This window comes from Prosopis cineraria, unplaced genomic scaffold, assembly GCF_029017545.1.
Source record: "Prosopis cineraria cultivar Desert tree isolate PC_DT_omini unplaced genomic scaffold, ASM2901754v1 PC15, whole genome shotgun sequence".
In the NCBI taxonomy this organism is placed as follows: Eukaryota; Viridiplantae; Streptophyta; class Magnoliopsida; order Fabales; family Fabaceae; genus Prosopis; species Prosopis cineraria.
This window is the reverse complement of record NW_026555346.1, coordinates 344,330-359,271: the sequence shown is the minus strand read 5'-3', so window position 1 is coordinate 359,271 and position 14,942 is coordinate 344,330. Positions and strand designations below refer to the sequence as shown.

The 14,942-nt window shown below is 34.5% G+C and overlaps 2 protein-coding genes across 6 annotated transcripts; one reads left to right on the top strand and one right to left on the bottom strand.

Annotated features, from left to right (window-relative positions):
- The first annotated feature begins 1,091 nt into the window (after positions 1-1,091).
- Positions 1,092-6,785, top strand: LOC129294323 (uncharacterized). 3 transcript variants are annotated; one of them, XM_054932580.1, is made up of 8 exons: positions 1,094-1,449; positions 1,573-1,850; positions 3,229-3,405; positions 3,526-3,675; positions 4,092-4,193; positions 4,280-4,350; positions 4,492-4,559; positions 6,082-6,785. In XM_054932580.1, the coding sequence occupies exons 2-8, from the start codon at positions 1,626-1,628 to the stop codon at positions 6,318-6,320; spliced, it is 1,032 nt and encodes a 343-aa protein (XP_054788555.1). In that variant the 5' UTR covers positions 1,094-1,449; positions 1,573-1,625; the 3' UTR covers positions 6,321-6,785. The 3 variants fall into 3 exon arrangements, with proteins under 3 accessions (XP_054788556.1, XP_054788555.1, XP_054788557.1); XM_054932581.1 differs by lacking the exon at positions 6,082-6,785 and adding an exon at positions 4,999-5,539 and having other exon boundaries at positions 1,092-1,850; XM_054932582.1 differs by lacking the exon at positions 6,082-6,785 and adding an exon at positions 5,023-5,539 and having other exon boundaries at positions 1,094-1,850.
- Positions 6,786-8,722: 1,937 nt separating this feature from the next.
- Positions 8,723-11,498, bottom strand: LOC129294691 (uncharacterized). Of its 3 annotated transcripts, none has more exons than XR_008589428.1 (4): positions 11,081-11,498; positions 10,832-10,986; positions 10,369-10,514; positions 8,723-9,101 (listed from the first exon to the last, which is right to left on the bottom strand). XR_008589428.1 is itself a non-coding variant. In XM_054933152.1 (4 exons), exons 1-3 carry the CDS (start codon positions 11,135-11,137, stop codon positions 10,372-10,374), a joined length of 333 nt encoding a protein of 110 aa, XP_054789127.1. In that variant the 5' UTR covers positions 11,138-11,498; the 3' UTR covers positions 8,723-9,101; positions 10,369-10,371. The 3 variants fall into 3 exon arrangements, 1 of the variants encoding a protein (XP_054789127.1); XM_054933152.1 differs by having other exon boundaries at positions 11,103-11,498; XR_008589427.1 differs by having other exon boundaries at positions 8,723-9,595; positions 10,832-11,498.
- Between the last annotated feature and the right edge of the window lie 3,444 nt (positions 11,499-14,942).

Here is a 14,942-nt window from a genome sequence, read left to right as displayed (position 1 = left end):
AGCCAAAATAAGGGGAGGAGAGGCCTCCCTTCCAAAAATTTTGAACCAAATGAGAGAAATGGAGCCCCCTCCCATCCCCTCCCCTTCATTTACCTCCAACCAAACAGACCCTAAGGTGCTGGCAACTTTATATTTGGTTTGTTATTATTATTTTTTGTGGTTGTTTTGAGAAAGTGATTTGAAATGCTATAACATAATTACAATGGTTCGTTTGGTTTTGTCATTTTTAACATTCAAGAAGTACCTTTTTATTTTTTAAAAATAAGATATTATTTGATTTTTAATTTTGTAAAAAAATTATTTTTGGATGTTATTGAATATGCTTTTAATCAACTTAAAATAATAAAACTTTTGAAAAGTGGATTTGAAAAATAAGTTGTTATTTGATCATACTATCTCAAATTTAATTTCTTATTCTTTTATTTAAAAAATAATTAATTCATTAAAAATATAATTATCATTTCAATAATAATAGTTAGGTATCAAGTTTTTAATATTATAAATTGAATAATTAATCATGTTAATTTTTAACATTAATGCATCATACAAATTATAAATCTTTATCACATTTTTTTTAAATTACAAATTTAAAAAGTACAAATGACTAATGATTAAGTTCTAGCATTATAGATCAAATGTTATGTTATTTAGAATCTTTATCATATTTTTAAAATATTTTAAATATATTAAATTTATATAATAAAAATTATAAATTATCATAAATCAATGTCTTTTTTGATAATTATACATTTAAAAATATATTTTACTATCATAATTTAAATAATTTTTAGTGTATAAAATTATTTTTAAAGAAAATCTATTCAAATATAAATTTAGTTACAACAATTAATTTTTATTGAATAAATTTTTATCAAATAATTTTTGAACAAATTAAAAACTAAATTGAAATGTGAACCACAAACTCGATACACCCAAATTTCTCGCAAATCCCAAACTCTTATAAAATTTTATTAAATTTTTAGGTGAAGGTAATAAAATTTAGTAATTTTCAATTGTAATAAAAACACATATTAAAAGTAATTTATAAATTAACTTAGGAGTATATTCCCTTCTGATTCGCACCAGACGTTCACCGCGGAATCCCATGCTCTGCCTCTGCGCCTGGGGAAACTCTCCTTCTAGGGTCAATCTCACCCTCAGCTCCTTATCAATCAATCAACTCCAGAGAATCACCTTTCATTCTTGCGACTGAAAAGTGTTTGACGCTACCCAACGTCTGCCTCGCTCACACCACCCGAGACGCATACGACGACGTTTCACCCTTCCTCGTAGTCTCATCCTCTGGTTCTTTTATGACTTCGCTTTTCTCTTTGTCCGGACATATTTTCACCTTTCACAGGCAAGCATTGAACCGCAGAAACAAGGATGACAAAGAGATCCCCATAATTGTGCTGGTGCTCGTCTACCGCGGCTCTTTGCTGTCTCAGGGTTCATGATTTATCGAGCCGTTTATTGCTTCTTCTTCTTCTTCTTTTAACTGAATCGTTTATTGCTTTTTCGAACTCTAGGGCAAGGCGAAGGTTTTATTTTTCTTTTAAATTATCTGTTTAGATAAGTTGGTGATGGGAGATTAGGAGGTGTAGGAAAAGAGAACAGAAACTGGTATGCAAACGGAGGCTAGGGTTGGTGCGGTGGTAGAAGGGGGCCAAAGAGGTACCAATCCGAGTCACGCGGGTGTTGTCGTCGATGGGGCGGTTAGGAAGTTGGCGTGGCAGCGGCAGCGGCAGTCTCAGATTGGCCCTATTTCGCAGCTTCTTGCTGGCGGCGTTGCAGGCGCTCTCAGCAAGACATGCACCGCGCCCCTTGCTCGACTAACCATACTCTTTCAGGTTAGTATTATCGGTTTTATGTTCGTCTTTAATGTGGATAAATATTTTCAGCTTGCTGCGCGCGTTGTTTTTATTTTCCTTTGTGCCCTCTTTTGTGTTCTACTGGGCTTAAATAACCCGGGTTAGATTGAGGAATGCTGGATAATTCGTAGACTTAATGAACTTCAATGCTTCCTGGCCAAATCACCACCACCATCATTCATAATAAGGACCGTTCTTTCTTTTCTTTTTTTTTTTTTTCTCTTTTTATTTTTTTTAATGGAAGGAATGTTGGGCTGGTATATGTTGTGGCTTGTGAGTTTGCCCAGGCCCTTTTCGACTGTTTCTGCGTTTTGATTCAAAGGAAGCCATTAATTTAACTAAACGAGAAAAGATGATAAAAGGGCCGGGGCAGAGCAAACAGTGAAAGCTTCTGACGCTTGTTCATTCGTCTCCTAGCAATGAAGGATGATTGGCTTATGATGAGCAGTGATGGGGAAATAGCTATTGGTTTAACAATTTCAGCCCGAAGATTGAAGATTTTGCAGTCACTCATCTCATCTGCTCTGCCGTCGGCCATTGCTTATTTCTGCCTTACTCAGCATCTTTGCTCTCCCGCCATCGGTGATACCTGCCTTGTCTCTAATCTTTGCCTCACTCAGTCACTCAGCTCTCCCTCCCGCATCTGATGTCCATTCATCCCTTACGTCTATCACATATGCTCTCCCTCACGCCTCTCATGATCTGCTCTCCACTTGCAGCTATTGTCTTGCCGTAGGTGCTAGGTGGCCGATGCTTTGATCTTTGATTGTGTTAGATGGGTACTCTAATTCTTACCAAGTTTAACCAAAGCAATTATTAAAATTTGGCCAGCTGAGTAATTACTTTGATTTATTTTATGTTTAATTTTAAAATATTTTAATTAAATTATAATATTAAATTTTTTATTTTTTTTAACTGAGCCTGGCCCTGAGTCCTTTACATAAGGGCTGGGTCTTAAGATTTGAAGGAATTTTGGAAAAGCAGGTTCGGGGCCTGAGCCCGTCTTCTTGACCTGAGTAGTTAATGCTTGTCTAAATGGTAGCAGTTGTTTGGGGTCAGGCGCCAGCCTGCACTTTCCTCAGTGCGCTGGGAACTGGTAGAACTAGAACTGTGTGAACAGTTTCTAAGGCCTCTATCTGGTTTTGTCTGGCTTGCTTGGGCTATGTTTGGTAGGACTGTGAAAAGGCAAAGGTGACCTAATCACGGAAAATGAAGCATTAATTTGTTATGCAATGTCTATTAAGTTTTTGCTTTCATTTTTTGTTACTTTTTTTTTGGGAGGTGTTAAAAGGGTCATTTTCATTCATATTACCTTCTTTTCCGTAATCTCATCCATCTTTTTAATCATTGCTTTCAGGTTCAGGGTATGCACTCCAGTGTTGCAACTTTGAGAAAAGCCAGTATATGGCATGAGGCTTCAAGCATTGTCAATGAAGAGGGATTTAGGGCCTTCTGGAAAGGAAATCTGGTTACAATTGCTCACCGTCTACCCTATTCCTCAGTAAACTTTTATGTATATGAGCACTACAAGAAGGTTGCTTTTTTTTTGGGTATTCATATTTACAATCCTAAGACTATAGTAGATGGTGTAATTGTATTCATAACTACTGTCTTCTGCGGCTTGATTAGTATGTAATAATTCTTACTTCTACAGTTACTAAAGACGCTGCCAGGACTCAAAATTGAGAAGGATAATATCAGTGCGGACCTTTGTATCCATTTTGTAGGTGGTGGCCTGGCAGGAATAAGTGCTGCTACGGCTACGTATCCATTGGATCTTGTGAGAACGCGTCTTGCTGCTCAGGTAAGATTAAGTTATTAACGTTGACGGTGCGTTTTCCTTTTTTGCCCCAATCTCATTTCTTCTCCCTGTCGAGCTTGAAAAGTGCCCGGCCTCCTGCTCTATACTAGATTGATGACTGTTGTCATCAGACATTTTGTTCCTGAGATTCTGTCCAAGGTGATGTAATTTTGCCCTTTCTTGGTAGTGTAATAGTATTTGTGAATATTTAGTCTTCTGTCTGGTCTTAGTCTCTTAGATGCTTGGAACCTTGCTTGATGTAGGCCTGGTATTTTTGTATTTTGTAAATGGAGTGCAGACAAGGAAAGGAAACATTTCCTTAAAATTGGTCAAATGAACTGTTCATGCACGGTTAGTGGTTGATTATTTTTGTATCTGTATTTTACTTGATTAAATTAAGCAATGTTAATATTTTACAGACAAAAGTTATCTACTATCGAGGGGTTTGGCATGCTTTACAAACTATTAGCCATGAAGAGGGAATTCTGGGCCTTTATAAGGGACTTGGAGCTACGCTTTTGGTATGTTGGTGTAATCAGATTTTCTATTACTGAAACTGGATGATTTCTTTAATGTATTATTAACTTAAGCTTTGTTGCTTATGCAGGGTGTAGGGCCCAATATTGCAATCAGCTTCACTGTGTATGAAACATTGAGATCTTTATGGCAGTCAAATAGGTAATTTGTCCATAAATTGATTTAGCATTTTATCAGGATTCCTATTTTTGCATAATTTGATTAATAGCTATTAATTAATTAATTAACTCATAAGTAATTTCACCACTAGCATAACCTTTTGCCTATCATCTTGAACATCAGGTCCAATGATTCAAGTGTCCTTGTCAGTCTGGCCTGTGGCAGCCGTTCAGGCATTGCGTCGTCAACAGGTGAGTGATCTGAAGGCATTTTTAGTACTCACATTTATATAACATATATATATATATATATTGTCATCTAAAACCTTAAACCTAATGGATTTACTTCTTTCTTCCTAATTCAGGTCTCTTTTGCTGCTGTCAACATTTTTATATAACGTGTTTTTATTATGGTTTTGATAATATTCTTTTCATTTATGCCTTGTATTGTCTTGTGTTTATTTCTGCTTGTGATTACAAATATCATTGGGTTTCTGCAAGTGTGATTGAAAATTTTCTGTTAGCATTATATTTAGAGTCATGTAACTCTTCATCTATGTGGTGTCACAATACTCATTTTAAGAGTGTCTATATCAAATGCTCATTAGATGTGCGATTAAACTTACGAATCTTTTGGCTAAACTGATGAATTTGCTCAACCAAAGGATATTGAAGAATTTAATGTGTGTAGTGGTTTACTATGCTTTTGATGCAGAGAAAGAGGGTTTGGTGCAGTAGCTGCACCAAGTATCTAACCAGATTGACCCCTAGAACCAGGGCCACGTTGGAGCTGTTCTTTATATGGCATATGAGAATTTAGCAAGGAGGACAACCAACCAAAGCCTTTTTCCTATCTTTACCTTTTTAACTGTCTAAAGATCTTATTGAAGTGTTCAACTTCCCAACTTTTATTCTATGACATGTCTCCCCAAGCTATGCGGAGGATTACAACATGGGGTGGCATTACTTGGATGAAACTATAAGGCTTTATCGTTCCCTCAATTGTCAAATGTGAGAGGTGTTCTCTTTCTGGTATGCTTCTCACATAAGCTTCGTCACCTGATGGTCAGGTGGTTATCAGAAATTCTTGATCATGCAGTTCTAAATAGTGAGCTCACACAATAATAGTGTTGGTTTCAGCATAACTGTAATGATGGTAATAACAATAACATATAAGTGTAGTTACTCGTGACAAAAGTAATAAATAAACTACATTGTCAATTTAGACATAATGTTTACTTTTCGTGGGAGAAAAAACATGTCTTTGATTCGGGATAATGGTGTATCCAAAGCTCTATTATTTGCACATTGGCTACAGGTACTGAGAGTATTTATGCATGTGAAACCTATTAGTGCATGCGCCGTTTTTTTTCATTTAGGTATGGTGCCAGTGCCACTGGGTTTCACATTGTCCAAATACAGGTAAGCCTGCATGTTTTATTTTACCCTTTGCTTCTTATGCTGCTTTTATGAATGATTTTTTTTTTTAATTATGTGTTAATAATTTCTGTCTTTATTAGATCTAATTGCTCAACCATGAATTTCTTGTTCAGAACTAAGTTCATGATAACATATTAAGCTGCTTACTGTTTTTCTTTTTTTTTTTTTTCCTTTTTGGGGGACATTCTGTCTGTTAAGTGCCGCAGCTTTATCAGAAACGTTGCATGATTACCATTAGAGCCTCATGATTTTTTGAGATTTTCTAGTTTAGACCAACAAGTCCTTAGGACTAGAATGTGATATGATTGGATTCATCTGCGCATATTTTATGCAGCGACTTTCCCTTTGGATCTTGTGAGGCGAAGGAAGCAGTTGGAGGGGGCTGGTGGGCGAGCCCGTGTGTATAAAACGGGCCTCTTTGGGGTATTTAGTCACATCATCCGGCAAGAAGGCGTGTGGGGTCTATACAGAGGAATTTTGCCTGAATATTATAAGGTGGTGCCTGGTGTAGGTATCTGTTTCATGACCTACGAGGCGCTCAAGATGCTTTTGGCGGACATTGCTTCCACTTAAAAAGTACATTCATGTTCGAGAATTGAAGGAAGCTTAATTTTGATTTATGATTTCTCATGGTAAACTGTGCGATGCTGCTGTGGGAAATACACTTTTACACTGTACAGAGACGATTCTTTATTACTTCTTCAAGCTGACGCAACATTAAAGATTACACTCTTATCGATTCCAGGCATGCTCATTTTTTCTCAAAGTTTCTTCTCCCTTCCGGTGGCCCCGGTGGCCCCAATGAAAAAATTATATTGCAACCATTAATCTGCAGCTTTTCATATGTTCTCGCGTTGGCATCCTCTGAGAAATTGGTAGGATATTGTCTACAAGGAAACTTAGTGATATTGTTTTAGTCGATAGAATAATTTGAAAGAGGAACATTTGTGCAGAATACTGCAGACTCAGTTGTATAATATCTCACTGATACGCTTATCATGTGATTTATTCAATTGTCTTGAAGTGCAGTTTTCCTCACCAGGCTCATTGCATTGACACTGAATATATCACTTTTGATATTCCACCTATAGGTTGTAGTAATCTTCTATTAGCTGACATGCACGGATCATTAATTGCCAGCGTGGTTTTCCCTTAAAACCCATTTACAATTTTTGCCAAATCTAACAAATGGTTATTTCTTCCAAATGGACTTCGGGGAAACTCGTGTGAAAACCAAATATGCGCTAAGATTTGGTGTGGTTATCTTTTTTGTATGCCAAAAAAAAAGTTGTTTTAGACAGTATGTATTTGGAATAGGTTTTCTATTGGAGGCAATCTTGTTTCAAAACATGAATTTTTTTTAGTGAAAATTTAAATTTTAGTTTATCATATTATGAGGGGTTAGCTCTTTCTGCTAAGCCTAACTAACTTCTATTGATGTAAATTTACATTTAAAAAAATGTTTATATACATGTGGGATTAAAAGAGATGGCATCTATGATTCTATACTTAATCAACAACATCGATCAACATTTCATGAAAGTGAGAGAAATAAAAAATCATTAGCATCAATGTGGTCTTTTATTTTTTGTCCTGAGTGAAAAGCATTGAAGAACTCCTTCATCAAGTGCAAAAATGGGTTTTCCTTGCTTATTCATAACAGAAAAAAATACTAGTTTTATGCTGTGAACAAGCAAAGAACGACCAGTAACACAAGTTGGTGGCAAATTTGTCATTTTGGGTGGCTCAGAGTGATATGCGATGTGTTGGGATTAGAAGTTACAAAACTAAAGTTAGAATAAACTAAAATTAGGGTAACGACTATAACATAATTAATATTTGGATAAGTTTTCTCCTTAAAAGTAAACTAATAAATTGCAACTTGTTTGGAAGATATAATTTAGATGTATAATTTTTGAAAAAACATGAATTTTATTGTGTATATTTTTGTGTCAAATATAATTTTTTTAAAAAAATGTTAAACTTAAAATTACAATTTAAAATAAAAATTCAATATATAAATGAGTACTGTATTGTTTGTAAATTATAAAAATAAGAAATAAATTATAAAGTATTAAGTTTTAAAAAGTTAAAATAAATAGATAAATTACAAAATATTAAATTCTGAACTTTTTAATACATGTGATATACAATTTCATCTTGAGAATAACAATTAAGTCATCGATAAAATTTCTATAAAATAAATTATAAATATCAATTTAAACAGTTATAAATAATAATTTCTATTACAATCTAAAAATTAATCACAACTCTGTACATTGCACAGGTTATTTTATATTACTTGTTAACAAAATACACTTTATATTATGTCAATAAAAAAAAGATGTAAATGACCAAATAATGAACATTAAGCAATGTTACATGATTAAAAATGTTAATAATAAAATATACTAATTTTTTGTCAAACAAATCAAAAGATTGGAAGGTTTGGAAGTTTTGAAAGATTTCTCTATCTCTATGCAATAAATCTTTCAATCCCACTATAAATCAGCAATATTTTCACTTGTTAAAATTGCACTTGCTCCCCTTTAAAATTGCAATGAACCCCATGAAAGAATCAATTCCCCTCACTAATTATTTTAAAATTATCAAGTATACATGTTTAAAAATGTTTATTGTTGTAATTATTTTAAAAAAATTAAGATACAAATGATACACACGCAATTATATATACATGGTATAAACATTACGCCGGGAGTGCCATCATAAATGATTTTTCTGATTATCTTTCATTCAATCCCCAATATAGCTTATGAACATATGTTTTCTGAGCCTTGTCCAGAATGCTGGAAGACTACCAAAACTTTCATCGGAATAGTAGAGAATCCTGACCCTAACAGAAGCAAAATACTTCATGCTTAAATTGATTAACCGTTCACCATGGTGATAATTATAAACACTTCAAAATTATGTAGATTTTCTTGGGACAAATCTGCAAATATATATATATATAGTTGGAAAAAAAAAATCACAGTTCATGGAAATATATCAAAAGAGAGAGCAAGTTCAGTCCTGCATATACTCCAAGCACAAAAAACAGCTATAGGCACCATCATGACAGATATAGATGGTGATTATACAAATAATTTCCACACTGAAGGAATAATAATCAGATGCAATAATCAACAACCATGAACTCGAGAAAAAATACCGTTCATCCTTATAGGAAAATTGAGCAAGCTCATGGCAGAATCCAAGAGAGAAATCATTGTTATTGACATAATCAAAAGTTAGCCTTGGAGCCTTTGATTGCTTGTCTCTAACAATATCAAGCAACCACACAATATTTGGCCCTCCACAAAGATTTTGCAATATTTTGATCTCCCTCTTGACCTACATTATAAATGAGGAGCATATATGAGTTTTCTTCAACACTTAAAAAAGAAGGTCGAGGAATGTCAGACCTTACAGGAATTATTGAATTATAAATTAAAGAAAAAGAGACTCTAAATCATAAAAACTTCTTTCAGTAGTATGACCAGTTGACCACTTGCCTAACTATTCACATCCAAGAATACAGAGAAACTACTCTTTTTGAAAAGAAGCAATGAAAACTAAAACCCAAGCATGGCATCCATTGTCATGAAAACCTGTAAAATACATTAAAATGCAATGGTTATATCAAGACCCAAAAAGGAAAGTACGGTTTATGTTGTGCCAAAGCACAGACCATGCTGAGAAGCCCTCACATAGAATTGAACTGCAATAAGTGATTCAGACTTCGTAATTGGGGTCTAAAGTTCAGACAATAACATCTCGCCCTTGGTACTTTGGAGTTTGGACTATAAATCCCCTTGATGAGATAGAAGCAAAAGTTGCTATGTTGTCTGTATATTCACATGCATTAGTCTTCTGTATGTTCGATTGAGAAAAGATAAGTTTATAACAGATAAATTTTTAGGCATAGCACTCTTAACAAAAAAATACCCATAATCCTTACAGGGAACTGACCAAGCTCATGACAGAATCAGAGAAAAAAAAAACAGAATAGCTAATACTAATCAGTAATCACTAATTAAGGCCAATTGCAGGTTTAAGACTATTAACTAGTACGTTTAGCACAAAACAACATTTGCCTTGGAAGACTCTGGTTTTGAGGATTTCCAACAATTAAAGCAACTTTCTTCAGTGAGGATGGCCACCATCAGCTCCCAACTCATCAAAAATAAAAATTAAACATAAAGCATATAAATTGCATCAAGAAAAGATACTTTCAGAAATACCACACACATATTTAGTAGGGATGCTGTATTTTAAATTCACTTACTTTTGTTGTTTATTTGTAATGTATTGAAAAGGCATATGTTCAAGGCCGATCATAAATTGAAAGTTTGGTTCGTAGAATGGGGAGAGAAAATGATAGGGGAGAAGAATAAGAAGCTTTTACTGCCGTATGATTGATAACAGGGAAAATTGGCACATTAAGACTTATAGCCCTGAACTCGTGTGTGTGTGTGTGTGTGTGTGAAACATGTGTGAAAGTAATTTCAGAGGATATAGCTGCACTATTCAGTTTCATGTTAAGCTTTGCTGGTTACGAATATTAATTAATATATCACAAAAGAGCAAGCAAAATGGAAAGAACAACAGTGATGAATACCTTTCACGGGAACCTGATTTCTCCCAAGTCTCCTGCTCTAGGGGATAAAGGTTCATCTTTCTCTTCATATCTGAGGCCCAATGAGACAATTAATTGCCAACAAGATCTCACCATTGGTCTTGGCAGATGTAGAGCTCTGGATGATTCTGGGATAAAGCAGTTAAGCATAGAAAACCCAACGACAATGGTCTTAGATAAAGTAGTTAAGCAATGAAAATATACTCTGGTGCTTCTATGATCTCAATAGTAACTAATATCATTTGAAAAGTTAATATTAGATGAAGCAGTTAAGCATATTGAGCAAAGAGATAATGGAATTTTTGCTAAACTACTATTATTTCAGAAGTTAATCTTAGATGAAGCAGTTAAGCATATTGAACAAAGAGAGAATGGAATTTTTGCTTTCTCAGGAAACAAAATGAAAACTAAAATGAGAATCGAGAATCATAGAGACAAAAGCAACCTGATATCCGTACCACCTTCACATAAAAGACGATAGTAGAAGGGGAAGATCCTAAGAGAGACAACATCTCATTGGGGATTCCAACCATGATCTGAATCCCACCTCCCCTAAGAGCCTTGAGAACATCATGCTCCGCTTCAAACAACTTCTCCAACCTGATGATTCAACCATTTCTCAAAGAAAAAGAGTCAAAATTGCAACGAAAGAGATGAATAAAAGAAAAGAAAAGAAAAAAAGAAAGAAAACCACCAAGGTTCGTGAATAAATCCACCTCATCTGAGCTTTGATGTTTTTGCTGCTTTTCATTCACCTGAAGCTCCATCTACTCACTAAAAGATGGCCGACGAACATGAAGAATGGAGGGTGCGACGGCCTCACCATCTAGATCTAAACGAAGGAAGCGAAGAATGGTAAGGAGAGACACACAGAGCAATGCGAGTAAATCTGAAGACACTTGAAGCATGAACCCGTCGCTCTGAGGCAGCCACCATGAGAACTCACACTCCCGAGCTCTCTCCCTTGGTAACCCATGGACGCGAAAGTTGAACGGAGGAAGCGTGGGATGCTAAGGCAGATCTTGAACCAAAAAAGAGAGGAGGTGAGAGGAAGACAGAAGAGGGAAAAGAAGAAAAAATAGGTGCAGTAGTAGCGGAGAGTGACAGCTTTTTTTTCCTTGAAATTGAAGACTTCGAACGGAGTTTTGGAACTTGAAAAGTGGGGGGAAAAAAGGCGGGAACTTTTTCATAAGGATGAAGGAGTTTTGAAATTAAAAAAAAAAAACTCTTCACGCAGCCCAATGTAGAAGTCGGTTTGGCTTTATAAAAGGTAAAAGAAATGAGGAGCCATATTTTTGGGTGGCTTGGCTGGATTAGATTTATTTGTTAAATTAATAATGATATTTAATATTTAAATATTTATTTATAATTAAAATTTTTGTATTTTTAATAATTTTGATTAATATTTTAAATTTATTTTTTAAAAAACTTTAATGAAAATTTAACTGATATTAATTTAATATTTTGATATCTAACCATCATTTTCTCTTTGATATTTAATTATTCATTTAAATAAATATTACTACTTTTTAATAATTTGGTCTTTAGTACACATAATATTAGTTCATTAGTTCAGAATCTAATATAGCCTGTATTTGGGTAGGTTATGCTCCGTGGACATCTCCTATAGCAGTAACGCCATCGCGTAGTGTGAAATATTCAGAAAGAATGGTCTTGAATTTGCCGTGTTCACCTACGATCTCCCTTCGTCCATGCCTGTTTCATTTCACTCCCGCAGCCTTTCACAAAAAAAGGACGAAAGCAGAATAATAATCATGACCTGGAGGCAGGGAACGAGGACAACATAATGAAGGAGTAAGATCCGGCAAGGCACGGCGGACGGCGATCGAAACTGCGACCTCCAACAGATGATGGAATGGCAGCCACGGACAAACACGAAGCAATGACAGAACCCACGGACAGCGACGTGCAAAGCTTGTCTGAAGAACTCCATTTCACAAAAATTACAGAGTGCAAATTGAAGTTAGATTAAAAGTCAACTATTTTAACGTGGTCTATGTATAAATATTTTTTTGTAAAAATTAATTTAATAAATTAAAATTTATTTAGATGATATAATTTAAAAAATAGGTTTAAATATATATTAATTAAAAAGGACACGGGCTGATTAAAAAGAACTAAGAAAACATGAGTTGTAAGTTTCTCTCACACACATATAAGCATGCAATTTGATAAATTTAAAAAAAATATTAAAATTAAAATTAAAATCATAAAACTAAAGAGAGGTGATGCATTAATATGGAAAATATTTTTAAATACTAAGCAACTTAATTGGATCTATTTATAGAATATATATATATATATATATATCAAATAATAAAAAATTCAAAATTCAAAAGGAAATGTGAAACGATAAATAGGTTATTCAATGAATTTAAAATGCATTAAGTGTTTTCAACATGATTGATGTAAAAATTTCAAAATCTAGCTTTTGATTTAATTATAGCTGAAAAAGAAAAGCTCCTTTGCCAACTACTTTTACCTAAACATATTTTATAACCCCTAACTAGCTTTTAAGCCTATAAATTATGGTTTAAGCTAACTAATTGGAATTCCAAACAACCATTGCAATTGCAGACACATGACCAAAAACAAACACCTTAATGGACGAAAAGTGTAACATTCAAGAAAATTAACCGTGATTAATTAATCTAATGAGTGTGATTAGTAAGTTAATGAGGTGTATAGCTAAAGAGACCTAATTTAGTGTAATTATTATGATTTCAACCCTAAAAGTATGTCTGAATCAATGGCGGGCCACTTGGGTAATGAAGAAGGAAGAAAAAGTGAGGAAATGTCCTCTATGCCACACGCCATGGCGTGTGGTTAATGTGCCGCAGTTCGCAGGGGCCATTTTAAAGGTAACGGCCCCTCTGTGCCAGAGTGCGTCGCGGCACACGACTAAAATTTTGATATATCAGACATATTACTGCATACAAAGACAAAGGAGGAGGAGGAGAGAAACAAGAAGAGAATATTGAACCTCTGCTAGGGCACACACATTGGGACCATTATGGATAGTTTGAACCTCCCAAACACTTGAGGTAAGTTTATTATGCCTTATTCTTCCTTTCTCTCCCTTATTTATAGAGATTTATGATAAGGTTTGAATTGAGAGTTCATTTTCAGTCTATAGGAGTGTGGGTCTAATCTCATTGGTTAAAATGAATATAATGGAAGTTATTTAAGGTATTGAAACACCACATTTGTGATTTTTAAAGTGGTTGGTTCATGGGAGCATTTAATACCCGAAAATCAACATTAATATGGTAGCTAGGAAAGGTATATGTTTATTAATGGTGGTTTGAAATGTTATCAATGATAATGTACATTAATGAAACCTAATGAACCCATTGGATATGAATGGGTAATGATTTATAGGTTGATAACATAGTGTTTGTGGAGATTGTGTTGGTAAAACTCTCAAAATGGGATAATAATAATATCCTTGTGGTATGTATGTAGCGAGGTTTAATTTTGGCACCATTCAAACTTGAGAGAAGCTTTGAAAGTATTTTATGTGAGGGATAAACCTTTGACTTCTCAAAGGTTTGAGGTAATCAAGGAAAATCTAATTTTTATAGTTGAATGTTAATTGTGTTTGTGAAATGTGATTGATGATTTAAAATTAATAATACATATTGGCAGTGTGTTGGCTTGTGAAATGGTTTTTGGAAAGGAAAACTCTTATCATGCCACCTTTTATGATTTATAAATTTAATTATGGCATGCTATGATGGGTGAAAAATTGTGATGTATCATGTGTTGAGAATGTGGAATATGTGAGTGTGATTATGTGAAATTATATACCATGAATTAGTTGTTTTTAATGTACATTATGTGTAAAATGTGCATAGTATGATCATTTGCAGGAGTTCACCTAGGAATATGAGTAGATTGATTTAAATCCATGTGGTATTAATAGTAACCGTTGGAATCGAGAACTTACCCCGGCACCGACTGTTAGAATCAAGAAGTAGCCCGTGTTCAATAGTTGATTCGAGATTGTCCCACTTATTCTATGAGAGACTCGAACCTAACTAGTCTCATCGATTCATGAGAAGGGTAGATTAAGGGTACGACACCCTATAGTTATTAGTATTAGGAGAAACCAAATTACAAAAGTGAGTGATTAACCCTGGCCTAGTAGCTCCTCACAAGTAAAAGGTTGGATTAGTTTGTGAAAGACGTACCTATGTGATAGTCGCCGGTTTCGTGTAGGAGGTAACAAAAGGATATAAGTTTGACATTTGATCATGCATATAAATTCGACCACATGATTGTTAGTATTGTGGTCTGGTATGAGTTAGGGATGCGTTGAAAGTTTGCTCCCTATGCTATCATTTTGACAGCTAATATCTGTCAAATTCATGTAATGCGCCGTGGCACATGGCACAAAGAAAGATGAGCCGCAATGTAAATGTCGTATGCTGTAGCGCACATATTGTTTTCTACACAAAATCCATTTTTTGACTTTTAAAGCTCATAGTTTTAGGTTCCATTTGATTTCCAAGCTTTCGTATTGTTTTCAAACT